This window comes from Epinephelus moara, chromosome 23 (assembly GCF_006386435.1).
Source record: "Epinephelus moara isolate mb chromosome 23, YSFRI_EMoa_1.0, whole genome shotgun sequence".
NCBI classification, from domain to species: domain Eukaryota; kingdom Metazoa; phylum Chordata; class Actinopteri; order Perciformes; family Serranidae; genus Epinephelus; species Epinephelus moara.
Window position 1 is genome coordinate 30,527,717 of NC_065528.1, and position 20,277 is coordinate 30,547,993.

General features: G+C 43.6%; 2 protein-coding genes across 38 annotated transcripts in view; one reads left to right on the forward strand and one right to left on the reverse strand.

Annotated features, from left to right (window-relative positions):
- The window catches only part of celf2 (cugbp, Elav-like family member 2), a 321,704-nt gene that overhangs the window by 95,956 nt on the left and 205,471 nt on the right, over positions 1-20,277 (forward strand). For 2 of the 37 annotated variants that reach the window (XM_050036332.1, XM_050036337.1), the window contains exon 1: positions 14,087-14,557. The exons of 29 other annotated variants lie outside the window; for them this stretch is intronic. In XM_050036332.1, the coding sequence (XP_049892289.1) occupies positions 14,481-14,557 (77 nt within the window). In that variant the 5' untranslated portion in view covers positions 14,087-14,480. Of the gene's footprint in view, positions 1-14,081; positions 14,558-20,277 lie in introns of those variants that run through there. 6 more of the 37 variants (XM_050036343.1, XM_050036338.1, XM_050036320.1 and 3 more) reach the window with 5 other exon arrangements.
- abcc9 (ATP-binding cassette, sub-family C (CFTR/MRP), member 9) overlaps positions 1-20,277 on the reverse strand; it is a 555,625-nt gene that overhangs the window by 34,574 nt on the left and 500,774 nt on the right. The window lies entirely within an intron of this gene.

A 20,277-nucleotide genomic window follows, 5' to 3' on the forward strand; every position in this document is an offset into this window, starting at 1 on the left:
CCTAAAAAAAATCTTTAATTCTCACTGGATAATCTATTAAATCTTAAAAAGCACTATTTTTCTCTACATGAAAAGTTGACATTTTGGAGATAAGTGGGTTTTACAAGTAGATAAGTCAGTTTTTATAGCTTGTGCAAAATATTTACGGGAGTTTTCTATATTTAGGTTTTCTGCTTAATCATTTTTGTACACCAGTGTCCCCAAATGGCATCAAGAGGGAACTGTTTAATCGAATTTGAGCATAAACCACATTTACACCACGCCTCGCTTAACCCTTTGAAACCTGAGCAAATTGGCTTTTTTTTTTTACGAAAACATAGGAAGAAGGCAGCAAAAGAAGACATGACCCAAAAAAATTGCAAGAAATAAGTCAGAGGGAAAAATAAAAAAAAAATAAAAATTAGTTTAAAAAAAAAGTAAAAATGACTTGGGAAAAACTACTTAAAAATTATAATAATTCTGTACCATAATTTTAAATATATAATATTCATAAATATAGTTTTTCCCTAGCTTTTTTCTTTTTTCCTTATTTTCTGAAAATAATTTTAGAAATCTTTATTTATTTATTTATTTATTTAAATTTGCAGGACATTTCTTACCAGGTTGCTTGTTGCCTTTTTTTCTCATGTTTTTGGAAGGAATCACACCAGTTTGCTCAGAGTTCAAAGACTTGAATATTTGTGAAAGGCATCTGAAAGCAGCACAAAAAAGTGATGTCACTCCAGGTGTCACTGGGTTAAGGGTGAGAAACTGCTTTTACATCTAAAGCTTTAGTGAATGTAATAATTTTTGCACAGTAGCATAAGGTCAGGACTCATAACTGTAGGTTGTTGTAGTTTTAAATGAGCGTAAATAAAGCACAAGATTGTTTTTTTACTGTTGTTAGTCTGGGTCCATTTAGTGGCCGTTTTGGTAAGCAACCGCAACCAGGGTGAGAGAGACAGGATCCGGAATTCGATGGATGCGCCTTTCCGTCAATAAATTCGTCAGGTAAAGCTTCTGTAGCGGCTTTAAAGAGGTTATTTATGTACCCGACAAGTTTCTTGAAGAACCTCTTCTAAAACAGACTGTTGTACGTCCATGTTTAAATGTTTAAAATGTATCGAGCGTGGCAACAGTCTTCACTCTTCTTTCTTTTCCGATTCAACTTTCCAACGTGGAGAAACCAGAGATGGAAATCAATGGTGCGTCAGAATTTAAAGTTTTACTTTGGTGAATTTGATGAATTCCGGATCCGCTCTCTAGACCAGAACCAGAATCCAGACAAAATTCAAAGTGAATGGAAACCAGGCTCTTCGCCGTACGTGAAGAGTCTGGTGACGCAAGGCTAATTGCTGTTGATGATAAAGTAACATATCGTCTCCTGATTGGCTGTATTTCCCACTAGTGTCAAGTACGAAATGAAAGGAAAAAAGGTGATTTTAAAGGTTTTAATATGAAGCTAAAAGCTTCATTAGATCGTAAGTACTTGAACTGCAACACCAGTTCCCCTTTAAAAGCTGTTTTATCACATTGAGCTTTAAGCTGAAGCTGCAACTTTACCTTTCTTCAAAGCGTTCCTCCGTCTGCCACAGGACCGCAAAACCTGACAAAACTCGGCTTGATTAGATCCTTAGAAATCCCACAGGAGGAACCCAAAAGAACACGGTGCTCAGACCCAAAACCAGTCAGGAGATACGAGGTTTTCCCTGGACAGCTGCGATATGTTTCTCCTTCAGCGCGGCTGAGCGTCGTCCAGCCCAGTCTAGCAGAGACCATTAAAACTAGCAGACAGCAGCACAGTATAGCCGGGAGGCCTCTTCAGGGGCAGAGGACATCAAGTGTGTTTGTGTGTGTGTGTGTGTGTGTGTGTGTGAGACAGACATAGAGAGACACACACTTTAAGTCATGTCGAGACCACCGGTGCAGACATTAGTGTGTGAGGGTCAGTGAGCAGGTCAGGAGGCATTTGCTCGACAGTGTTGTACTTGATCGGAATGTCCTGTAACGCGGTGTGTAGGTGTGTGCATGTCGTCATGTGGGGTCAGATGCATGGGATGAGTTGTTTTCACCCTTTCAGCCAGTCACAGATCACACCCCTCTGTCTCAGAGATGTAACGGAATCAGCGAGACTTGCTCTCTGCAGTAGTTAGTTAGCTCAGATGGTCACGTTGGGTTCATGTCCATAGATCCAATTATATATTATATGCAAAAGTTACGCCTTACAAATTCAGCTACAACTTTTTAATGTTAAAAATAATCCAGTTGTCTGTACATTTAGGGTCACAGTACACATAGAACGTCTTGTTTACGTCTCCCAGGGTGTGATGGGACCCTGGTGGCCAAAGCTCAATACATGTTAGGACCTGAAAAGGTCCAGTGAACAGGCCCTCCTACCTCTTGGCTCGTAACGTTAGCTGTACCGTTAGCCCCGCAGCTATCGTTCGCCAGCAGCTTTCTGGGCTGACTAGCAAACGTCATCATTTGCGTTCAAAGCCCTTTCTAGCTGTCTCTTTGTCTTCTCCTTTCTTCTCTGGCATCCCAGTGTATGTGCAGGTCCTGGCATAGCAAGGAAACTCACCCCAACAATAGCAAAAAAGTTAGTTCACATCAAGCCTTTTCAATTGATGGCCCAGAAGCAGTGTCCCAGTGGCCCAGCTAAGGATTGGTACTTGGCATTAAACAGGCCCCGTTGCACAATAACTAGAGACTGCAGTATTGATAAGCTCCAACGTTATTGGTTCTTTTTAACGTTCTCTCCTGCTCTCTGCATGTCATTGCAGCCCCACTCCGCCCGACCTTCAAAAAGGTTTCAAAAAGGATGCTCACTGTGAACATGTTTCATTTCCAGGGTTTAAAATCTGGCCCATTTCTGATTGAATAGCCCTGGTTTAGTAGCCTGGAAATCCAGACCCAAATCTAGAAAGATTTAGGGTCTGGCTATGAGTAATGAAAATGGCCCAACTCGAGCGGCGGCACCAAGCATGCATTTGAAAATATCACTGCACACAATTGGATAACACTACGACNACTTTGTCGTCGCAGCGCTGTCGTCATTTGTTCAGCTCGCCTCTGGCCCGCCTATATCAGATACACCGATGTGGTTGGTGCAGCTCAGTTTCATGGGCATCAAATTGTGCTCTTGCGAGAACTCTGGATTTCCAGGGTACTGGTTTAGATAATTGACTGTAAAAATAATGGACGTAGCCACTGTAGCCTCTTCCATCAGTTTTCAGACTCCCGTTCCGAAGCTTTGAGTTTGGCATTTTGGCTGTCGCCATCTTGGATTTTTGGAGCCAGAAGTTATTTGGACAAGAGGGTGGATCTGACTGAGAAGCAGAGGACACTATCAGCAGATGGCCTGTCACTCAAAGCGTCCCGCCCTTAATTATACATAGCTTTAAGCCTTCATAAAAATGTCAACAGGTGAGTTATATAAATATTCACCCCCTGTACAGTTATCCTGAACGGGATATTACTTACAGAGACCAAAACTGCTTTTTGTACCAGTCTGTAAACATGTTTATTTCTGGTGTAAAGTTGGGCATTTTAACACGGGGGTCTGTGGGGGTTGACTCACTTTGGGAGCCAGCCTCAAGTGGCCATTAGAAGAACTGCAGTTTCTGGCACTTCCATGCTGCCTTCATTTTTCAGCCCTGTAGGTTGCCACTTGGTTGAGATCAGTAAGTTTCTGAGGTCATGTGGCCATCCGCCAACAGATGGTGAATATTATTTATGTTCAAAATAAAATTTGGGTATAGCTACCTCCATTTACTGTGAGTTTGAAATCTTTGGACATACAGACAAATTTCTAATTGTGAAAAACCTTCTTTTGCCCTCACAAATTAATTGTCCTCATCATGTACAGAACAACTCACATGCAGAATGAAGGCATTTATGAGCAGCCTAACTCATCCTGTAAATAACAACATATGGTACGCATAGCTAAAGTATGTTGTGATAGTTCCATTGGCTTGTAAATAACGAGAGTGAAACTGCAGATGCTAATCTATTTTTGCTGAAAGGTGCTTAATACTCAACTTTATATTTAATCAGAAATCTGTTCCTGAAACAAAATAAAACACTCTGAGCTGATACATCAGTCCAGCCACTGTGTGCTGGAGTTTGTGTGTCATGTCCGAATCGTGTGCAAAACAGGTCAGTGAGCATTTCGAGCCTCCAGCCCCACAGGTAGAGCTGGGAATCCATGTCAGCTGGAACACTGTGTCCCAACCTGAGTCTAGCAAGGATTCATAACCGACTGAGAGGAGAGGGAGAGGTGGAGTGAGTGATGGAGGGGACGGATGAAAAGCGTGAAAATGGAGGGGGAGAGGAGAAAATATGGGAATGAGATTTGCAGATTGAACGTTGAGTGGCAGCCAGAGTGATGGAGAGAGTGTGCGGCGGAGATGTGGAGGAGTGTGCATCCATCTCTGTTTGTGTTTGGTCCTCGGTCTGGGGTTGTGCACTTGACAGAATAAGAAAGTAGAGGGGAGACTAGATTGGGACGCCTCTATCATCCTTTCATTTAGGAAGTGATTCATCTGCACACACACACACACACACACACACACACACAGATGTGTAGCGTAGAATATATACACTGATCAGAATGTGTTTTCCTGCAGTGTTTGAGCGGTGAGGATGAACAGTAGCAGTCAGGGTCAGTCTGGTTTCGGGCTCCTCACATGTCCACTTAGGCTCAAACGCAGCTGCTTGCTTTTCTGAATTATTCATGAGCCCTTCATTAAATATTCACGTGTGAAAAGCCGGCGCCATCAGCTACCCACAATCCTCTCCTCTGGGTAAGATGCATGGAGGAAGCACAGAGAGGCCTGGGTGATAGTTTACAGTGTGTGATCGACAACACGGTCGCTCCTTTAGGATTCTTTTTTAATTTGCTCTGTAAGATCACCTATTTCTGATTCTGTCTCTTTGTCTCTTTCTTTTTCCTCACCCCACCCTGTCTCCTCCTCCTCCTCCTCCTCCTCCACCCTCCCCTCTCCTCCTTTCTAAGTGATCGATTTGTATTGTTCGGGCAGCTGAGCCCCCCCAGCCCGAGGTGAGAGAGATGAAGGCGGAGAGAAGACAGAAATAACTAGACAGAGGGAAGAGGCGAGAAAGACAAAAGTAGGAGAGCAAGCGAGGGCAGAGGCAGACCTTGCCATGAGCGGGATCTGGGAGAACATGAGGCCCTAGGGTGAAGAGATGGAGAGATAGGAGAGGTGATGGGTGAGGGTGGGAAAAAGAGCCGAACAACAGCAACAGTAGGGAGAAAATATGGCACAACACAATGTGTGATGTGTTCACTGGGTCAGACCACTGGCTGTGAGTGAAGTACAGGCTCAAGGATGCACGTCTTACAGAAATACCTCGCTCCCTAAATGACCATTTGTATTTCAGTTACTCACCTCGTGTTATGTTGAATTCTCAGAGACAACTTTCTTTTTCTTCCATGCCTCCCGGGGTGAACGAGAATCCAGAAACGGAGAAAATCCTTTATGAATAGAGGTAATAGAGGTCTGCGTTTCTGTTTACAAACTCTCATACAACTCATGCGGTATAATTCAAGTCTCATTTATCCAGTCGTACGCTCAGTACATCACAAACACATCCATTTTTGCTTAAACTTAGTATTTAAAATTGAACTGACAGTGAAACTTATCTATGTTTTCTTCAAAGCCAGATTCCATTCGATAAAAACAGAAATCTTACCTCACTGAAAACGGGTGCTCCTGGTCTACCTCTGCCTTCATCGCTAGTTTGCTTGTGTTCTTGTCTGACATAAGTGAGTTCGAACTATGGATTTATGCTTGTGGGTCAGCTCTTTGTGAAGTGCTGTAAAGTTAACACACATTAAACACACATTAAACATGGCTTAATAGAGACAGTTTCAAACACAAGTACACAAATCAGCTTCACTATTACTCGCAGCATTCACAGACGAACACTTGTCTTTATCTGGACACATTTTCCCCACAAATACAACATGCTAACATTATTAGCACAAGCCTATGGCATTTTACATTGTATAAATTAGCCTAGCGACTAGCAGAGATTTCCTCTGCTCATATGAAGCCAGGATAAATCACACACAAGAATTAAAATGCTATTTTTGTGGAGGCTTTATTGTCTTCACAATTTATTGTTTCTGATCTGTGAAATTAAAGTAAATAAAAGCTTTGTTTCCACTGAGGGAAATGGTTTCAGCTTACAGAGACAGACAGGAGGTCTGCGTCACTGCGACGTGTAGTTAGTTTTCCTGGGAGGTGCACGTCAGGCTATGGCGTAGGCTCTATGTGGACGCCGTTGGTACGACAAACTAACTGATTGAAGCAGTGGTAGACCAACAGCTTCTGTGATCAGCAAGCTAAAATCAATATTTTTGTGACTTGGATTATACTGCATGAGTTGTGTGAGAGTTTGTAAATAGATGTTTTGAATATAGTTTGCTGTTGTTAAACGTGGACCCCATTGACTTCAATTCATTAAGAATTATATTCATTTTTTAATGCTTTGTTTACTGATGGCATGTGAGACAAACAGTTTTTGTCACAATTCAACATAACACAGAATGAGTAATTGATATACAAATGATTGTTTGGGCAGTGAAGTATACCTTTAAGGCGTCGGGTTGGACAGCTATGTAAAGTTGTGCCAAGTTTGTAAACAGTTTCACTTCCACACAGCAAACGTCTTGTTTTCCTGTACGTCTTTCTCCTGTCGTCTTCTAAATATGGCGCTTTCTTTGTTGTCAGTTGTGGTCGAAGGATGAACTCTGTGCTAGCGACAACATGCAGACTGTGATGTTTCATTTTTAAGAGGTCCTCTGGCAGGCCATGATGATGTAATTCTGGAGGTTTGTGGTGGCATGCAAAACAAAAGGAAAAAAAAAAAATTCAGGAAATGTCTTCAGGAAAGGTTTGAAATGATTTGAAGGTTTGAAGAGACTGAGCAGATGTGTCATTACATTCCAAACACCTGCCAGACTTCTATACTGAAAGACGGCATTTTTTGGGGAAAGTTTTTCCACAGTCTGACTTTCTTAATTATCGCAGCTGCCTTAAACTTTTCCATAGTTCAGTGGTCAGCCATACAGAAGCTTTAGAAATTAATTTTAAGATGTTGCTTTGGCCTCTGGGACGTTTTGCTAAATGTCTGTAACATTTTTGTCATTTTTGACAAAGGCTGCATCCCTGATCTTCCAATAAACCAGCAAATGATCACAATGTTCTTGGAGACAAATAGTTAACAATGGAGTTGGCAACATAGCTCGGTCCAAGCCCATGTAGGGCTTTGTATACCCCCTGAACGCCTAATCGAGTGTGGCTTGACGAGGCTTGCTGCTAGCGCTAGCAGCAGAGGCTGTGCTAGCTCGGACGTCCTGGTTCGCAGCTAAATGCTTTCTGTTGAGGTGATATTTCAGGCTTGAAGTTCTCCGATAGTACGAACATATCTCACTGCAGAGAGCGGAGAGCCAGCTTTCAAGTGCTCGGCAGGTTGTGTCTGATGTTGCTAAGCAAAGTCAACAAGCACGATACCTAACCCTAACCCTAACCCTACCATAAATGGATTTGCCCAAAGAATTGTGAACAATAACAACAATTCAAACAGTTGCAGCACTGCTCACCAGCAACGTCGTCTTCACAGTTACCTGTCACTACTGTATCTTGTCCTTGTGACTTATCTTTACATGCAGGACTGAGAGGTTCTTCATCAAACTTCACCTCCATGAATGCGCTCACAGCTCTGTAAGGAGCGGGCTCGCTCTTTGACCCTGGTTCTTTTGTAAAGACGGACAAATGTACGTGTTCCTGTCCTCACGCCATTCAGTGCACATCACATGAGAATACCAAGGTTGAGGAATAAAGCATGGGTCTTTCATTATCAGTGTATAGGCTCCATTGTCATACACAGGGCACAGGGTCAGGATTGATCCTCCATAGACCTGAGTGTTTACATCAGCTTCAGCCTGTTGGTCAGGGTCAGCGTGTCTTAAATGGAGGGAGAGGAAAAAGTAATCACTCTCAGCCTCTTGAAGACTTTCATCTTATAAATAGTGATTTTCTCGATTCAATCATGTGGATTTTTATAAAATGCAACACTGGGTTTGTGATGCCAAAGTAACACGAGCGATTACATTTGCTTTTTAAATCACCTGCCTTTCAGAGCTCCTGGAAGTGCAGGATATTTTTTAGAAAGCACTACAGCGGCGCACACATGCTAACAAACACGTACGTCACATTAAATGCAATATTAAACAGCTGCAACACAAATTGCATATTAAAGCCGCCGGTTTCACATGACTACATTGAAAATTGAGTATGTTCATGTTTTATTAATGGATGGATTCATTTTGTTTGGAGAACAGGAGGAAAGGATTTGTCGAGAACTCGGAGCAAATGAGGAGATTTGATTGCAGGATTGTTTACCAGGCGTACATGAGAACATGCGTTCCAGTCTACTCGCCTCGAACCCGATGCATTTCCGCCGCAGCAGCTGACACGCCTGCAAATGTTGAGGCAGGTGTTGGTAAGCCTTTGGCAAACACGGAGGAACATACACATGCAGCTTCTCACTATACCTACTATCATTACCCAGGTTTTTAAATGATGGTTATCACTGAAGTCTCTCATGTAGTAATCACAGTGAGCGCTGTCACTTACAGGTGTTTTTCCTGTGAAGAGTCAGCTGTGATATGGTTGAATTTCTTTTTTTATTGCATTTTGGAAGTTGTTTGCATGCGTGCAGTCAGCAGTCACCTACCTGAGATACCAGCCGTGACGTGACTGGGTCGGTCTTAAAGGGTCAGGTCACCCAAATTACAAAAATGCAGTGGTATCGAGCCATGTGAATAGTTCGTCCAGGTTTCAGGATCTCTGTCTCAAGTGTCATTTTCGGTTAATTTTTCAGAAAAAAACACAGCATGACATGAAATATAATTGGCGCTTTCCTACAACTCAAGCGCTCCATGGATTCATTGAGCTTTAGCACCACATTTCGAAGTGCTATCCAGTCAGAGGTGGTGAAATTTTAATGTTTTGTGCTGTAAGTGTCTTTTATTTTCCATTGGCTTTGCTCACAGATAAGTGGCTAGCGATTTTATGGTTTCCACGGCCCACTCTCAGATCTCCACTGGTTAGCTAGCTGCTCTGTACTGCGTACCGGCCAGGCAGGAGCTAGCTAGTGGTGTTGCTTAGCACTGCTAGCAGTGCTGATACTGCAAACAGTGCTAACAACAGCTAGCGGTGATAGTTAACTATGCTACAGGGGTCTCACAATTAAGCCGCTTACTTATGAGGGTTACCGGAGAGAATGAGCGGCAACGCAAGCTAGCTCCCACCTGAGGGAGTGCGAAGTCCAGGGGCCCCCAGGGAGTGCACCAGGCTTTGGAGCCAATTTTTATAGTGGCTGAACAGTGGTATTGCAGTTTCTGGGGTCTGTCACGTGATGCCCTATGGCCCAAAAAGTTCACATAGACTTACATTCACGACCCCTGAAATAAGACTCGTTCCACTATCAGGATCCAATCCTTTTGGTCGGATCAAACATTTGGAAGGTCTGGAAGAGCTGCAAGATGAAATCATTGCATTCCCTTTCAAGCTACCGGTACGCTAAACCAGAAATTATTTCTTCGGCCGGCTGAAGTTAGCCACTTGGCCACGCTTGGTCGCCGTAAGTCTCTAGTGCACATGATCTATGTGTCAAAGTAGTCCTGATAATCCCTGGATCATCTGGTTAATTTTATACATGGCAGTTGAACCATTTTGGCTCCATGTGTCACTGAGCAACTCTCATAGGAATGAACGGGGCCCTGCATTCAGTGTTATGTCTAGTTCTTTCAATACATGCATGGTGATACAGAGCGGCAGCAGCTAGCTAACCAGTGTAGCATGAATACTTTATTAGCTGTCTTGAGGTACAGCATAGTGCTAATGTACTACTACTAAACTGAAGAGTGGCAAAATTGACCTATAGACAGACACCAAAAATATTCCCTGTGGTCAACGTTTTCATACTATTTCTTAAGTCGAAAGTTGTTTCAATGAAGACTATTGATGTCTATGGATTTTCCCAGGTATAAAGGACATATGGCTGCTGAAATTTAAATGTATATCTTAAATGCTTTGAGCATCACAAACAGAATTCTCTTCACCTCCTCCATCTCTGAGACTCATTTTTAAAAATCTGCACTTACAAATAAAACCATATCCCGTTGGCATGCCTAGATTCTATAGGAGTTGTAGTTTTTGTGAGCATATCCTGAACATGTTGGATGCAATGAGAGGGAAATAGCGGATGTGCTGTTTAGACAAAAGGACTGGTGGTGTATCTGAAATCTTGTGCTGTCTTATTTCACTGTTACCTTGCGTCCTGCTGTTGTCAGTTCATGAACAAGTTGGGTTAGGTTATGGGTCGTCCTCTGAAACAACAGCCATGAGCATCATCTCAGACCTGAACATGGAAACGCAGCCAATTATGATGCTGCATAATGTCCTTGACAACCCCTGTTCTGCGAGGGGTCAAGTACGGTGAAACATGCAGCGTCGTCCCCACTCCCGGGACGCTGCGGGCCCTGAGGTGCTGATGTAGGATCAGCCTTTCCCATCCATACTCTGACCTCGCTCCTTGCAAGCAAACATGCAGACTGACCCCCGAGCAGAGCTGCGGGCCAAGTCCCACCCACGCCATACACTTACCCCGCTGTATGTGTGCATACTGAGCACATTTTTTTTTCCCATTGACCCAGATACTCATATTCTTCCCCCAGAGAGCCGCCTCTCTCAGTCTAAGAGAGGCTCATTATTTTACTGGAGTGCCTCCCCTCTTTTCTCCTATGGAGGAGGGAGGAAATGGGGCAACCTGGTAGACGTGCTGCACAGGGGTGCATTCAAGCCCACTCCGGTTCCACAGGGAGGCATGCTGGATCCACACAATTAACGCAGCGTAAAATAGAGTCAGCAATTTTGCAGCAAATTATGGGCTGGTTCATTATTACTAGGCTATCCCCATGCGTAATTGCACCTCTCCAAATTTGGCCAACTCATTTGATTGTAAATCATCTAACTGGCCGTGCTTTTATTAAGTCACATGTGTGATGCTCTGTTCTAACAGTCTGCAGTTTATATGCTCTGAATCATGATTGTGCATTGTATTTAGCGGGCGGTCAGGCTGAAAACAGCCCTGTGTTTAACAAAACCATCATGCGCCGGTGTGGGAGCGTTTCAGGTATCAGTGAGATAATAAAATGTGATCCAGGAAGGCCAGTTTAGGTAATAATGGGTTTGAAGATTTATCAGTCATCAAAATTCTGCACACACATATTTAATTGCCAGCACACATTGGGCCATGTTCAACTTTTTTTTGTCAGGCAACCCTGTGATTTCTTGTTAGAGCCCTGAGCTTGCTACTTCAACACAGTGGCCACATTGAAATGAGAATTTCTGCACAGTAACAAGATCAATCAAAAATCTATACACTATGTAACTATGTATATATTTCACATTACAGCATCATTTATGGTCCGATTCTCTCCAATACAGTAATATACTTACTTAGCACCCTGTTAAGAAACAATCAGCACTAACAATGGGTTACAGATAGACAACGTAAAACCGTTAGCAACAAAGATTCATGGCTAAATAATAACAGTACCTAATTCCCAGTCCTTTGTTATCACTTCTTTCTGTTATTTTTTTAGTAAGGGAAATCTTGTTTGAGGAACAATGTACTTTTTGTAGTACACTTTATAATTGTTACGGTCTAAGACAAAGATATCAGTTTCAGAGCTGCAGCACATAATGTTTTTATCAATTCATTGTCAACTTTTGAATTAATTGCTGACTAATTTGATAATCTGTTAACTGGTTTGAATAATTTTTAAGAAAAATAAAAAAAATTCTCAAACTCCAGCTACTTAAATGTGAATATTTTCAGTTTTTTTTTATTCCTCTATGACAGTTAATATCTTTGTGGGTTGTGGACAAAGCAAGATATTTGAGGACTTCATATTGGGCTTTGGAGAACACTGATTGACATTCATGTCGATTTTCTGATATTTTATAAGCAACTAATATATTAACGGAGAGAATAATCGATAGATCGCAACCCAGTCATCAGACAAAATGTTGGCATTGTATTTTAATGTGAAACATAGATGCGTTACATTTGTACATTATCATTTAGTGGATACATTGAAATGTTACATTTCAACAAAGCTGTGGTTAACATGTTAGGTTTACTAAAAAAAACAAGGGAAAGATCATATTTTGGAATTAAGAATAACTGCTTTTCATGGCAGTATCCCTGGCAGAAAACACAGCTGTGTCTTAGTAAGAAACAACCACATTTTATGGCACTATCACCCGGTGAAAAACAGCGACAGGTCAGTAAAAAACAACCATGTCTGAGAGTCCCTAAAATCACCCCCACTTGGGGACTGGAAATCGGCTTAAAACACAGTGACAGCTGACTAAAAGACACCCACATTAGAGAGCTAATAAGCTGCTGGAAAAACAGCCACAAGTTCCTAAAAACCAGCGACTTTTGGGGGCCAAAAGAAGTCGCTGGAAACGCAGTGACGACCCGTGTATGGAAGTTAATAAACCACGAGAAGAACAACCATGAGACCCTATTAAACACCCAAGTTTAGGGGCTGGAAATCCGCTAGAAAGTCAGTGACATGTTATCAAAAACACCCATGTTTAGGGGCCAAAAAATAGCCGCTGGAAACAAAGTAAGGGGTGGTTAAAAACATCCATGTTTGGGGGCTAATAGGCTGCTGGAAAAAAAGCCACAAGTCCCTAAAAAAAGACCTACGTTTGCTGGAAACACAGTGACAGGTTGCAAAAATCACCCACGTTTGGAGGCCCAAAAAAGGCGCTGGAAACGGAGTGAGAGGTTTCCAAAAAACACGCCCATGTTCAAGGACAATAAGCTGCTGTAAAACCAGCCATGGATTGCCAAAACACACCCACATTTGGGGGCTGAAAGCCTAAGTGCCTAAAAAGACACCCATGTTTAGTGGCTGGAAAACTGCTGGAAACACAGTGCAGGTTGCCAAAAACACCCACATTTGGGGGCAAAAAATATCCGCTGGAAAAACAGCCCCATATCCCTAAAAAAACATCCATGTTTGGGGGTCAAAAAAAGCAGCTGGAAACACAGCGACAAGTTGCTAAAAACACCCAGTGCTAATATTCATATTCAGTGCTAATAAGTCGCTGCAAAAACAGCCATGGGTCCCTAAAAAACAAAACACATTTGGGGGCTGCAGAGCCACTAGACGAAACAGCCGCACGTCCCTAAAAAACATCAGTGTTGAGGGGTCAAAAAAATCTGCTGTAAATACAGCGATGGGTCGCTAAAAAACAGCTGTTGAAAACACAGTGACGGGTTGCCAAAAGTACCCATGTTTTGGGGCCAAAAAATTCAGCTGGAACACAGTGAGGGGGCGCTAAAAAACACCCAAATTTGGGGTCTGCAAAGCCACTGGAAAAACAGGTGCAGGTCGCAAAAAAAAAATGCTGGAAACACAGCGATGGTTCACATAGAAAACCAACCTGTTTGCTGGTCAGCAGCTTGGCAGCCATCTTGCATAGGTGTCACGCCATCCACCATCCCCTCCGCCTCATGGTGACAAAGTCAGCTCATATTTGACGTCACTTTAGAAACGATACGATATGTATGAAATGTACAAATGTAACATTTGTGGTTTGCAGAAACGTATGATGCCAACATTTATTTCTGGTGGGCAATGGACAGTTAAATCAATAGTCGCTCCAGAATCTTGAGCAATACTTGTGAAATTGGCACTACTTTTGTCTGGAGATGGTTAAATGTGTTGAAGCAGGTTGTCTGATGAGAAAAGGTGTTTAATGGTTAACCTGCCAGTGGCTCATTATATCCAGTGGTTAACGGGTGTGTCTTGAGTGAGTGGATATTTTGTGCTGGAAGACACCAACATGTGAATATACATAATTTAAACCACCTTCTATTTAAGGCAATGTAGACTGAGGACATCCGTGTCCATCATGACGCCTGACGGGTCTGAGACACTCACTGGTTGGAGCCATCTCCGGCTGAGGAGCCCTAACAGTTAAAGATCAGCTGCAGCGTTATGCGCCACGCCTCCCCGGCTCCGGCACCTGGCTCTCCAACAGTCCGTCAGTTGCGCTGTTGCAGAGCGGATTTCCAGACAGGACCGGCGGAAGAGAAAAAGGCAGCAGACGCGAATGGGGGAGAGGAGGAGGAGAATGTGACAACTGCTGGATGCGGACAGAGTGTGTGTGCGGCTGGCTACACTGCCTTTGGGGAGGCCTCGGCTCTTGCACCTGTCCCTCTCCGTCTCCCGTTTGGGCGAGAGCGAGCGACGCTCCTTTTTATTTATCAGGCAGGGCGCACAGCGGCGGAGGCGCACACACACACATACACACACACACATTCACACACACATCCACGATACTGTACGCGCACACACATACACAGGGCAGGCAGGCAACATGACTTCATCCTACAATCTGGATTTTCTGCCCGATATGATGGTGGAGAGCCGCCTGCTTGTTCCCGGAGACAGAATGTGAGTTATTTTCCATCTCTTTCTCTTCTTCGCGTGATGTCTGTGTTTTTTATGTGTGTGTGTGTTGTGTGTGTGTGTGTGTGTGTGTGTGTGTGATCTTTACTGTCCTGAAAAGCAGCTGTCCGATGTGGAAACGTTGCTCCGCTGACTGGGATATGCGACTTGAATCGGGGTCACAATTAGCGCAATAGCCGGCGTGGCTGCATGTGTGTGTTATTGTGTTAGTTATGGCTTGTTGTTATTAATATCCGTCGATAAATTTGCACGGGGATCGCAGGAGCGCCCGGGGGCTGTTATCAGCTATAGACAGGATGGTGATAAATGAACGCCATTATGGGGGGAATTAACGCCACCGCCGTGAATAAAAACCTTGTCTTTATGGAGCTCGTATTATCCGCCGCATGTCGGTGGAATTGTTGGAGCCGGGCAGGTCGACTCTGCATCGGCTTCTTCCTCCACCAGCAGCTCGCTCCGTGGAACACAGGAGGGGAAGTTGCTTTGATTTGCGGCAGCCGCCCATTATAATTTCCCCGGGTCTCGCTGGGTTGGAAGCGGCGGGTTCGGGAGCGTGCAGCCGGGCATGGGAGCGCACGGAGCCGATCTCTGTGCTCTCTCCATCGGTTAGGGGTGGAAGACAGGAGTGATCTCAGCCACATGATTTAACTCCACTAGGCGTGTTTTTTTTTTTTTTTGCGCATGTTATTCTCCACACTTTGGACACTTGCATTTGCAGGAAAAAGAAATGCACACACAGACACACAGAGGCTCTTTTTGAGAACACACAGGAATGCATGGATGACTGCTATCCCGTGTGTTTCAATTGGATTTGCAGTAATTCAGTTAAACTCCGGAATTTCTAGAGCAGGGACAAAGGGAGGTTTTCATCCCGACATCATGGTCATGCGTTTTTTCCCTCCTCCTCCACAGTGCATGTCCCACTTATGTCCCCTCAGCTCACAGCGCCTAGTTGTTGATGGATCATGTTCTTCTCTTTTTCCTCCCCCAGCAGAGAAAATGTTCACCATGCTGTATGCATCTTCTGATTCTGTGTTATATCAGTGTTGGAATTGACAGTGAATGTTGGGATTGCTGCACTTAACTTGTGGTGACTCATGGTGTAAAAGAATAGAGCAAACGTAATGAAGTGTGAATGTGTTTGTGTGTGTGTGTGGGAGGTGTTGTGAAAAACAGATTTAGTGGAGTCATAATAGGAGGCATTTTAGGGGTTTGGACAAATATCACAAAAGTTATGAAATTATGAAGCAGCTGGAGACGAACTTGTTTCACATTAGACACTGTGGAGACGAGTTACAGTGAAATACTCGCTGATCGTAGACTGTAAACCCGCTGTTTGGTCCCGTGTCACTGTGAGGATGTCATGCGAAGATAATAATAATATCACATATAGTGTAATAAAGTCACAACAGCACGGTTGACTATTGTAATCCCATAAAAATAATCATGTAGAATTCATACACAGGCCTTTGCACACTGAGTCTGTTTTACGGATGTGTTTTTTTAATCCTTCATCTGAAAAAAAAAATCGCGACGACACTGATTCCGATGCTTTTTATTATTGTATTCGCTGGGAAAATCCGCAACATGTGACAAAATGAAAAGATTTCTTCCTTTGCCTCTCTCAACTGGAGTCACCACTTCCTCCCTGTCTTTCATTTGGCGCCGCAGCTGCATGAAGGGCGGAGCTGTCCTCCACCCTCTGTTCGCCGTCTACATCCTCCTCCTCTTCATCATCATCATCCACCTGAATATTACTATCTGACCTGTTGAACGTGGCAATCTGAGTTATGAAATGATTCTGTGTCTCGACATTTTCGTCACTGATTCTTGGTCAAACGTCTCTGAAGACTCTGACGGATGCGACAAACGCACAAAAACGTGGCCTCAGTGTGCAAACGTGATTGACGCAACGTGAGGTTGTATTTATTTTTAAACATTCGACAATTTCGGATATAAAAAGCAGACTCAGTGTGTAAAGGCCTGAAGATTTAGCATCCCACAAATTGCGTCATGTACTTGACGTAAAGTTACGTAGTGTTTAGGGAAAGAAACACGTTGACTCAAAGTTCACATGGTTCTCAACATCAGTGTCCTGGTGAAAGTCCTGTGTTTTGTGACCCATCCACCGCCCCAACCTGCCACCTTACAAGTCCACTTCCTACTTTTTTTCCCATCAGTGCGTTGGTCATGTAAACGCGGCCCTCCCAAATGCATGGATTAGTCACAAAGTACTGGCCCGTGATTATGTGGGATATGTACGAAATTTGATGCATTACTTTTCACAGGAAAACATACAAGCAGTGCATTAGAACAGACTGCCGACATAATTATAAACTCACCGTGTTGTAAGATTCATCTGAGGGGTCACGTGATGGTTGACGGGACAGGAGAGACTCAAAAGCTCAAAACATCATCTTCTTTTTTCGGACTCTCTAAGGCTACGTTCCCCAGATATGATTTTCCTGCCTCGACTGTTCACAAATGCCTCACGTGTAACCAAGGGCACAGCTTTTGTTCAACATTGTAGGGACACAGAGCATTTTGAGCACCGAACTCTGTATTTTCTGCATCAATTTATGGTGCAAATGTCTTTAATATGCTTCAAATTAAAGATAAATGTCTTGTGCTACTGTCATGTTTTTACTGGGGGTGGACAAATGCACATGTTCTAAATATTATGTCCCCTGTGTCCCATCCAGAAATCTACACCCATGCATGCAACCAATAGCGTCACACATATGTGAAAATAAAACATTCATTTGGGGAAAAAAAATGAATGACATAGCGGTGCAAGTGTTCAGCTCTGGAATGATTTGCTGCAGAGGTCAGATGACAATTCGTCACATGTTGCAGTTGACGGAGAGAAGGTGAAGGAAGGCAAAAGCCATAGTGGTAGCTCTGTTAGCAGCTGTTGCAGGTCGCTCTGTGGAGAGAGAAGTGTGGGCGTGGTTGGGAGAGGAGGCAGGATTGGTGGGGATGTCCAAGGCTACTTTCAGACATCTCTGTTGGTGCTTCAAGGCATGTAGGTAAGCTGTCTCCATCAGAAGGTGTCTGGCAGTTGGGCTGTACTGGCTGGAGACTGGGTCAGCCTACCTCAGCGGTGTTATGGCTACAGCAGCCTTCTGTCGTTCCAGTGCAGTGAAGTATGACGTGGAAAAACCATGGAGGTATTGCTAAAACACTAGATTCAGATACGAACGTTCTCACAGCGGTCGCAAGGCCAGTGGTCAGACATCGGATTTAGGGCCACATTTGAATGTTGCCTAGATCTGATTGGAAAAAAATCCATTTCTGTGTCACATGAGAGTAAAACAAAATCGAATATGGGCCACATTTGCTTGAAATGTGAATGCAGGCCACTTCCTTTACAAGCCAAAAGACCACTGCTTTTTATTGCCATGGCATTCGTATAGAAGTATACTATACGAGATCAAAAATACCAACAAGTGTTTCATGATATAAAACTGCATAAATCACAGAATTCCTGTTTCCACCCTGATATAAGGCCAGGGCGTGCACTTTACCCCGCGGAGTCTCCCTCCATTGACTCTCCATGTAGTCTATTACCCTGATGCTATAGTGATGAGACGGCTTTCTCATTAATCAGTGTCATGGGCTCTGACGACGTGGGCCCCGCGCACAACCGGCGGGGGTGGACGAGGAAGCCATCACACTCCCCAGCCGTCCTTCTCCTTCCTCCTCCTGATGTGTCTTGCATCACCAGTTGCGGGTATATCTGCCCCGCAGTGAAGGATTTATGAATAATGTGTGTCGCCGGCGTCAGACAGGCCTATCTGTGCCCTCTTACCCAGCTGCTGAGGAGGCGGACAGGTTGAACCAGATAGCGCTTATGGAGATGACACTTTGTATTTATGTGAACACGCCTCTTGATCCCGGCTATTTAGCTCGCGAGAGGTGGTGATCTTTTGATTTTGTTTGTGTTACTGTGTTTAATGGCGCCAGTTTCCAGGAGCAATGTAGACATTTGCATTCATGTCGTCCCCTTGACTCCCTTCCACTGGAATTGGCTTCATTCCCTTTTCAGGCCCTTCGCCGCTTCCTGTAGCGACTCCCCCGCTTGACGCTGACAACCTCTGACAACATCAAGCTTGACAAATATTAGCTGAGATCATATGAGAACTAAGTGGAACCAACAGTCTAATCTCTCTCCATCCAGTCCTATCAGGGCTGGGAACATGAAAAGGGGGTAAAGTGAGAGATTCAGGAAAAATGGAGCAGGACCTCTGCCCTTTGCTTTCCACTCTAAGCCCGACTGTGAAGCCTAGACTCGGGTCTCTCTCTGGGAAATATGTGACCCCCTCACCTCCTCAGACACTGCCTCGAATCCCCATCTGGTACGAAACTTTAAGCTCCTCCAAAGGTCTATCACACTTCTAAGCTTTCAGGACAGTCAGTATTTAGCAGTGATTTATTTTGCACACAGAGATGACTGAATATGTAGCCAAAATCCAAGGAAACAAGAACACAAGGTTGCTAACTTTAACAAGTACACAGTGTTCTAAAGAAAACATGAGACAGACTCACAATAATACTTGAAAATGCCACATTCTCGCCAAGTGTGTACACAGCCCACCACCGACACAGACACAGACGAGCCATTGCTTCTCTCAGACGGGAGAATGTATATCTGACCGCCGATTCTCTTTACGACCACCCCACCCACTCGTATCTTCTCTTCCCCTTCCTGACCCCCTCACAGGCCTGAAAGGACACAAATCACGAAGCCAACAGCTGAAAGAGTCCTGTGACGGACAACATCGAGTTCTCGTGAGAAATATACATACTGGTGTCTGTTTGTTTAGATGAGGGGGTGGGATGGACAGAGATTCAGAGGGAGGGCTGAAGGAAGGGTTGTCTGTTAGTATTAACTTTGGTGGGCTGATTCATTTATTTAAGTTAAACTTGAATGTCGTCTCAAAAGTAATACCAGCCTGCAGCAAAGACTGGGGATCTTGCAAGGTTACTTTTTGCAAGACTACACCTAGATTCCTTTTTTTTCCCTTCCTGCATCTGGTGGGAAATACTATACCAAACTCCCTTTAACAAGTGTGGCATATTAACAATTCCCTACATCTTTGCAAGAACACATAATTCTAGAAACACTAGATAAAAGGCATCAAATGTAATCAGTATTCTCATCAATTCGGCATCAGTATAATCCATAAAGATAAATTGCATCTGTGTAAAACACTCTACATTTTGGATTTTTCCACCTCAACTCACTGCCAGGCTCCATTCGTTAGCTGTGTTATTTTAGTTGGAAGAGAAAGTGGGAATAAGATGTTTTTAAAATTAAGAGCTATCACTAAAGTGTTGGTTGGTGAATCAGATGCACGCTGAATTAAAGACAGACTCTTGTTAACTCCACAACTCCATCACTTTGTCTTCCTTTTCCCACAGAACAAGAGAGTCAAGACTTTTGGGCACCTCCCCTTTACTGCTATTGATTCTTGACAATGTTCACATCCTTGAACTTCACTGTTGAAGGGAAATTTCGGTTTATTTCAACCTGTCTCCTATCGTCCTAAATTTGTTTCAAGTGACTAGTGACATAAAAATAATAGTTAGCATGTTAGCCGTTAGCCTAGATACAGCCGGGGCGCATAGTAGCGTCAGACCTGTTAAAACGTAAGTGAACGGGCAACCTTCAAGTGCAAAGTTAGTCCACTAAACAAGCTTTT